This window comes from Aplidium turbinatum, chromosome 6 (genome assembly GCF_918807975.1).
Source record: "Aplidium turbinatum chromosome 6, kaAplTurb1.1, whole genome shotgun sequence".
Lineage (NCBI taxonomy): Eukaryota > Metazoa > Chordata > Ascidiacea > Aplousobranchia > Polyclinidae > Aplidium > Aplidium turbinatum.
This window is the reverse complement of record NC_137477.1, coordinates 13,406,658-13,415,005: the sequence shown is the minus strand read 5'-3', so window position 1 is coordinate 13,415,005 and position 8,348 is coordinate 13,406,658. Positions and strand designations below refer to the sequence as shown.

The window sequence follows — 8,348 nt, the reverse complement described above, 5'->3', positions numbered from 1 at the left end:
GATTTTAAATAATAGGCCTAAATTTTCCAATGCAAATAAATAATTAATTCATTATGTTTGCAGCCTATATGCTACTTGTTGCAATTGCATTGGTTTTAATAATGAAAGAAAGTATGATTTTGAAATGATTTTTATTGGCCTGCGTCAAGCACAACTAATAAAAACATAGGGTTATAGCGTGAGTGATAGCCCTTTTACGATTAATTGCTAACCAATGATTAAACTTCGTATCAAACAAGCTTTTCTTGTTGGAATATGTACAGGTTGTTTATGTTTCAGCTTCTTATATGAGTTGATTGCCTCAGTAGATGATATTTCTATCAAAAAAGTGAGTAGAATGTTGAGCTTTTCATTTTATTTTATTACATCTCATGGACATGCTAAAGATGTGGGATAAGCTATGCAAAAAAACAAACAATAAGGTCACAATGTGATGGTTGTGATAAATTGTTTGTCCACAAGACCGAATTAATAGATTAAAAACCATCTTGAAAATTGGTAAATGTGACTGACGTTAGAAAGCCATAATATCCATCAAAAGAATTTTATTAGTTTTTACCAGTGATTCGTATTTTACATATGTTTAATGACATCTGATAAAGGTTTTTCATGATTGAAGGGATAGGAGGGAGAAGGCAACATAAAAAAGGATTCATGAAGATTTGTTATCTGCGTACTTTTGTCAATTGGACGAAATTGTGATCGTGTTGCCCGTAACTATGGTGCTTAGCTCTTTTCGATAACACATTGAACAGAAAGCGAAAAGGGAGAACCCATCCAAAGAAACCCAATCAAAATTTTCAAAATCCAGTAAAAATCAAGTTTATTTTGGCATTGTTCCTTGAAAAGCAAATGTATGGAAGCTAATATGCATTTGCTGTGTCCTGTGTAGGAGAGTTTGACATCAAACTTCAACAAAAGTGACAACCATACCATTCCGAATGAAGGACAAACAGAGAGTGCAAACAAAGTTCTGTCACAACCATTACCGGTACATAAAAGCAAGAAAGAAGATCCTACTTTTATCAAATTAATGGATTCAATTCAAACAACGAGAAGACTAAAATTATTGGAAACATGCAAGTTTCTTACCAATCAAACCGACGCTGTCACTCCCGATCCAACGTTTCTTGAACAGAATGTATTCTATTCAAAAGCCTACAATGTAAGTTTAATAATAATTTGGAGAAGTCTAACCAACAGGTCTATTGCAGAAGATTTATACTCGCAAATAAATTGACAACTTGAAGTCTTAATCGTACAATAGTATTTTTTATTGTTGATGCTTATAGACTAGTAGCCTCCAAAACATTCTTGATACTTTGTCAGATCCAAAATATGATAATAGCCTACGGTTTGTTTGAGTATTTTCCAAGAATTTAGCAACTTGCTACAGATAATACATCCAACTGTTTTATGCGAGCTAGCCTTCTCATTATGGTCTCAGCAGTGATGGTCTCAGCGGTTTAATTAACTTTTTTTTTTATGCAGAAAAATATTATGCGATTACAAACTAGGCTATAAAAGCTACTTTAGTATCACATAAGTTGAGTAGGCTAATTGAGCGGTGATAGCTCTAATACGATGCTTAGAAGGGTGCCGGTTCGATATCGCTCAAAACCACAATTGTGTCTTGCGCTGCTTGAAGATGGCCACGTCGATTAACTGATTTTGAAATTTAAATCTTCAACGACCAAGCAAAGAATTTGTGATCATATAAAATTACATCGTACAATTTTCATGAACTACATTATTGTCATGTCCTTTACTGTGTAAAGAAAAAAAATAATGTGGCACATCAAGAAATGTTAATGGACGTAGTCAATATATAGCTGCAAATGGATGATCTCAAAAAATAAAGCTATCGTAACTTGCTATATACAGTATATATATAAAGAGTAATGAGAGCTATAATAAAGTGTAATGATGACAAAGGGGTAACATTCAATATGTCATCAAACAGATTTACTAATTGCCTTTTTTCAATAGCATAGCCTACCACTTTGAAATATTGATACACAGATGAACACTTATAAGTATATCCATCCGTTTATTTCTTATCACTCATAACTGCAGACAGTGCACACCGTTTCGGCCTTCCGGCCTCCTCAGTGCAGTAAGTACACTGGGTATGGCCACGGAGATATATAGCCTATCTCCGTGTGACGTTTTCCCATTTGTGGAACCTCAGCTCCAAAAAATGGTATTACCGCCAACCTTGCCAAAGTGCTCAAACTGCAAGCAGTGAGCTTTGCGCAATGCATAGCAAGGTCCCTCCAGTAAAGTGCTCAATCGGCATAAGCCAAGAGAGTCCATAACTGGAGACAATGCACCTCGTTTCGGCCTTCCGGCCACTCATATATATTTCATATTTATGTAGCTTGCAGTTTGCCACATAAAAAAGTGTGGATTCTCAAGTTGGATTCGAAGCATGTTGGTTATGGACGGTTTTTATCCAGATTTGAAATCTTTGCAAAACGCTGTTCAAAATGGTACAGCAAACCTTATGCATCTGTCATGGAAGCTTTTACTAGATCATAAATATCCAATTGAATCACAAACAAATTGGAAAAAGTCATTAAAGGTAATTTCATACATAAATTTCGAGTGGGATTTTATAAATTAAAAGCAAGTTTCAATTGATCTGTAAGAACGTTTTAATGATTAGCGATATTAATTTATTATCATCATCATCATCATTATGCAGTATCTCTCATTCGAAATCCGCAAGACTTTCTACGAATGGAACTGTATTCCCTTCCTGTCAAACAAAATAGTATGGGACAGTTATTGGAATGGTCAATAACCATAACCACTGGTCATGTTCATCAGCAGGGTAGGGGATGGAACGAAGATGGAACAATTTTCAATCTTTTTTTCTGAGACTTTTTTCCATTCCATTATAAAAACCTTCCATTCCCTCTCAAAAATATCTTTCATTTTCCATCTGCAAATTTTGTAATTTTCTGCTTTTGTATAGGCCACATTATGCTATTTTATTGTTTCTGGCTTAGCCTACAGTTTAATCTAAATAAAAGACACTGGTGAAGTTCTCCAATTGGTCAAAATGAGATGGCTTGGGCACGTTAAACACAGCACTAGATGGATCTCTTAGGTCAGCTGTGTTAACATTGCAGAACAGTGGGGTCAACATAGACCAAACCAGGGATTCATAGTATATGAATCCCTGATCAAAAGTTTTTGGGAAGAACTTGTGAAGCGTGACTTTTTAGCCTTGAGCATGAACTCTGCCAACCCAACAGACCGCGAGGTGTAGGCTACAAAGGAAGACTTCGCTCTCGAAAGACAGATTGGCCACGCCTTCAACATGAGAATTAATTCATGGCCCAAATAATCAAAATTGGTCATGAATGGAGAGAAAGAGAAAAACTTTATTTCGTTTGTTATCAAAATCGTGAGGTGCAAGCATTGATCAATGCAAAAAAAAACATCATAAGAAACCAAATTCTACAACAGATAGGAAACAGCCAAAGACTATGTTAGTCACCGAGTCAGCTGCTGCTCCCATGTTCTTAAGCGACCAAGCATTTTCATGAATGAAACAATTTATGATGTTTTAATTATTTTTGCTATTTTTCAGGTGGTTTTGGTAAGACATCCATATGCTCGTCTTGTTTCTGCTTACTATGACAAGATGGTACCTCGACTAGGTAGTTCTGACTTTTACACAAAGGTATCGAAAACAATTTACGAACAATACAGACATGTACGTAATAATCTCACGGAGCGAAATAGATCAGACCACGAAACATCATCGTTTGAAGATTTCCTCAACTATTTGGTCTCAGAAAAGCAGTATGATGGACATTGGCAGTTATTTGATAAAATTTGTCATCCTTGCAAGTACGAGTATGATTACATAGCAAAATTTGAAACCTTGTCAGATGATATGAGGTATTTAAAGGAAAAGCTCAAAATTTCTGCAAGACACAGAAAGGACCTGTTTCCTAGAAGGCACTTTAACTCTGATGAAGCGAAAACAAAAAAAGAATTTGAAAAAATACCTCGAACGCTGAAAAATAAATTGTACAGAAAGTACAGAAATGATTTTGAATTGTTTGGATACGAACGTTTGTAAAAGTTAAATTTTCTGTTCTATGGAAGGCTACCTTAATTTTGTTTTTAATTCATATTTGCTGTTGGTCTCTAATATGTACTGTAATTGTGTAATAATACTAGTAGTAGAAGCTTTTTAAATATGCACTTTTGTATGCCAATCGAGATGATTTAAATTATATTCTGTCAATGTTTTGTCGTATCCAAGCTTACGCCTAGTGGTTGAAGATTTTGATTAATTGACAAATTAACTGGCAAGGAAGCCAATCTTCGTGTAAACTTTCAGGCAAGCCTTTAAGTGTTTTGCCGAAAACACAGTGGCATGCTCTTAAACGTGTGTGAATGTGTGTCTTTTCGTGCACCGTAGCCTACCAGGGTTCTCATCACTCGTGTCTGCAGCAGACATAGCCAAGTGATGAGACCACACTTTGATAGCTTACAACTTGTAGCCTATACCTACATATAGTTTTTTTCTACTAGGTTGTGCTAAGAGAAGAAACACTCTTTCCTTTACTGCGCTATGTTTTTGACATCCCACAGATGATTTTACTCTAAACAGCAGTGACGTAACCAGGATTTTCTCAAAGAGGAAGGAGCAAGGGGGCGCATTCGAATTTTTTTGGAATGGAAAACGAATTGAAAAAAGGCGCATTTACAAATAACAACTAGGTCACTGGAAGGATCAGTCATTTTGTGTAAAATTAGCCTGCAATACTCAGCTTGCATTGACAATAATTTGTTAGTTTGCAGCAACTAGTTTATTTTTTTGGATAGGTTTGTACTGAAAACAAAAAATGTAAAACATTACAGGTAATCAACACAGTAGGCTAATTGCTAATGAAAATAACAGCATTATCATACAACAACTCGGGATGATTAAACCAGACAAAAATAACATTATATCCCCTCCAAAGGGCTTTATACACTTGCTCTTTCGCGCATGTTCAGTGTCAGTTGGACGCTGGAGAAGCCAGCAGTACTCCTTCATCATGTTTGGGTTAAATCGACCCCTATACCGCGATTCCATCACAGAGATGTCTTGGTGAAATCTTTCACCGTGCTCATCGCTCACACCACCCAGGTTTGGTGGGGAAAAGTCTAAGTGCGAAAGAAATGCAGTGCGACATTTTGCAGTCCAATTAGCGGTATGAATCCAGCAAATTGTCCACTAGTTTCGAATAACTTTCTGCCCTGTTGTTATCAAGAAAAGTTTGTACAATCTGTACAGATGCATTCCAAGCTTCCAATTCAACTGAATTAAGCTTAGATGGAAATACTGGGTCACGGATCAAATCACGTATTTGGGGGCCAACAAATATCTCAGCTCTCAGTTTAGCGTCCCTTAGTATATAGCACTAAACTTTTCTTTTATGTGTAGGAATCCATCTTCATTGAAATCCATTGCCTTCACAAATTGTTTGATCAGACCAAGTTAAATACGGAGTGGTGGTAAATACACTTTGCTGGGAACAATTAGGGATCCGCACTTAACGTTATATCTTCCGACAATGTAAGCCTAGTCAGTTCTCATTGGCCATTCGGTGGTGACGTGGTGTCATGGTGGTTTGCATCGTCTCGACTGTCCCACAAACAGAGAAAACACATATGCTTGGTGAAAACACATATGCTTTGTTGGTTTATCGATACAGCCTACAATCCACTCCGCAACTAGGCTAAATAACCCCTCCCTATATAGCCATGGCCAAGAACACTCAGCAAGTATGCATTAGTTGTCAAAAGGTATACATTGCATTTACAAAATAATGTCAACATTAACCGTAGGCCCACATAATATGTATTGTTGACTAACAACAATTCACTGGAAAAGAACATTGCACAATACCTTGTAATGTAATGTAATAGCCTATCGCCCTACCTACAGTGCCAATCAATGCAAACTCCGAATTTCGTGAATTTTCGAATCTTGAAATCCTGATCGACCAATTCTGATTGCAGATTTGGAATCAGCATCCCAAAATTAGTCTAAGTAAAATATTTTCATTTGAGGAATAAATTTGATGTTGCCCAGTGCAATCTGATGTACGCTAATATGATGCTAGTTGTAATATCTAAATATAAAAAGCAATTATACGCAAGACATTGAATGCCACTCAAACGTAATACTGTAGTTACAGCTATAGAAAAAATAGATTCTCGGAATTTAGGTCAAAATAAGGGTTTTGAGGATAAGCCATTTGCAATCGAACATAGTTTTATCAATGATGACGATAGGCAGCCAAGCTAGCGATTTTTGAATTGCGTGAAGATACAAATCTCAAAATTGACTGCAAGAAAAAATCTTGGAAACTTTTACATGGCCTTCACATATGGATATTCTTTTATGTGACAAACTGGAACAACTAAGCTTGGGATTGGTGGCTATTAGTTAATCGCCCGATTTCGTTCACAAACCACAATAACAAACATAGTTGGTTCGGCTCTCGGGGTGTGCGTTAAAGTAACGTATTTTAAGGACTGCACTCCATTCAGCTGCACCTAGTGAATGGAGTTCACATTGAATCAAAGCCATCAACACTTCAAGCGGCAAATTCACTTTGTCTTTCTCTATAGGACCGGGTCTACAACCAGGCCCGTAGCCAGCCGGGGGCCAGTGGGGGCCTCGCCCCCCCCCCTGAAAAAAATTTCGCTCCCCCTGGCAAAATCCCAACATTCTCTGATTTTGCCCATCTTTCCCGTTGCAGAACTCCAACCTAGGCCCAATTAACTACAATTGTTTTGTTTAGTTAACAGCCAAGATGATTAAACAATTTCGCCCCCCCCCCCCTTACCCCTCCTTTGGCAACCTCAACATGTTCAATTCAACCAAGGCCAACACGTGTTAGGTTGGTAGAAAAATTGTCAGAAACTGTGCAAAATGAAAATGTTTTAGGGGATGGTTTTCCAGCAGGCCTACAAACCGGTACAAATTAGGCTATTTGATATCTGCTGTCGCTATTCTCGGTACCATACCTAATTCTAACCGTCAGTGATAACCAATTTGTGCAGCGATAAATCATAAAATGTGCAGTGGTAAAGCAATTGGTTTTTGAAGACAACGCATACAAAATATAAACCCGTAATCTTTTAAGCAGTGTTTATTTTTTCTCTTCAATCCAATCAGTGTAAATAAATTTTGTTTCTAGTTTTCTGATCTGTGAAGTGTTCAACCTTGCAGCAGATATTGCTACATTTGGATCTAGCACTGCCGTTTGTGAGTGTGGATTCTCAGTGTTAACAAGGGTTGACGCTCCCATTAGACGGAGCATGTTACAACCAAGACAGGCAAACTTGGTGCTTATCAGTGGCGTATATTCAGGGTGTTCAAGGTGTGCACTGAACACCCCAAGAAATCCAGAAAAAAAGAAAATTCTATCGGTTGTCGATGTTCTTTACTTTCATGATATTCTAACATCTTGCTGAATGCTGATTGCTTTCTTTTCAATTGCAAAACTCGTCCCCTTCTAATTTTAATACTCCAACGTTTGAGGTCATTGCCTTTAATTTTTTCCGGTCATTACCTTTAAGCTGGGTGTGCACTTACAGCTTGGCGAGTGTTATTTAAAATAAACAATTAAGAAAAATGACGTCACAAGGCAGCGAAAACAGTAATGGTTTTAGTTCAGCCAGGCTGTGCACTCGCTGATCTGAACACCTTGGCGCGTCATTGGGGGAATTCCAGGCAATAACAAGTTTTAGCTTGTTGGATTAGAGTTTGAGGTGATCAGAGTTGGAAACAAGATAAGATAAAATGTTTTTTATGCAGCAAGTGCCAGTAAATTAGGACTAGCTTGTCTGAATCTGCAACAAAGCTTATGGCAACAGCCAATATCATTGATGCAGCATTCTAAAACAACACATCTAATCGTTTTGTAATTAGAGTGTTTGTATGTTACTGGTATTGTACCTTTTTGCTGAAACACTTTAATTATGTAGCAGTGTTACGGCCAATCTCTATACAAATCAAACGTCATATAAAACCGTTCAGGTCTACTGAATCTTACGTCATGGAATTTTTCCTAAAAATGAGCCAAAATTGCACCATCGTTCGTAAGACTTGTGTCAAACCTGTTTAAACATGAAATATTGCATCATCATCTTTGAACACCTGTTTGAATTGCGTGACAATGTCTTTCACTATTACGTCACGGTACTGCGTACGTGAGTTTGAGATATTGATATCTATTCTGGTCATTCATTTTAAAATTGTTGCTTGAAGAGATTGGTCGCATGTTTAACTGATTTGCTTAGTGCTTGTCAGCTGGACGAAAGTT

At 37.2% G+C, this 8,348-nt stretch overlaps 1 protein-coding gene across 1 annotated transcript; it reads left to right on the top strand.

Moving 5' to 3' along the window:
* Window positions 1-305: 305 nt before the first annotated feature.
* LOC145772736 (carbohydrate sulfotransferase 11-like) lies at window positions 306-4,267 on the top strand. Its single transcript, XM_082584613.1, has 4 exons — window positions 306-328; window positions 893-1,165; window positions 2,381-2,584; window positions 3,602-4,267. Exons 2-4 carry the CDS (start codon window positions 1,034-1,036, stop codon window positions 4,097-4,099), a joined length of 834 nt encoding a protein of 277 aa, XP_082440739.1. The 5' UTR covers window positions 306-328; window positions 893-1,033; the 3' UTR covers window positions 4,100-4,267.
* Window positions 4,268-8,348: the final 4,081 nt, after the last annotated feature.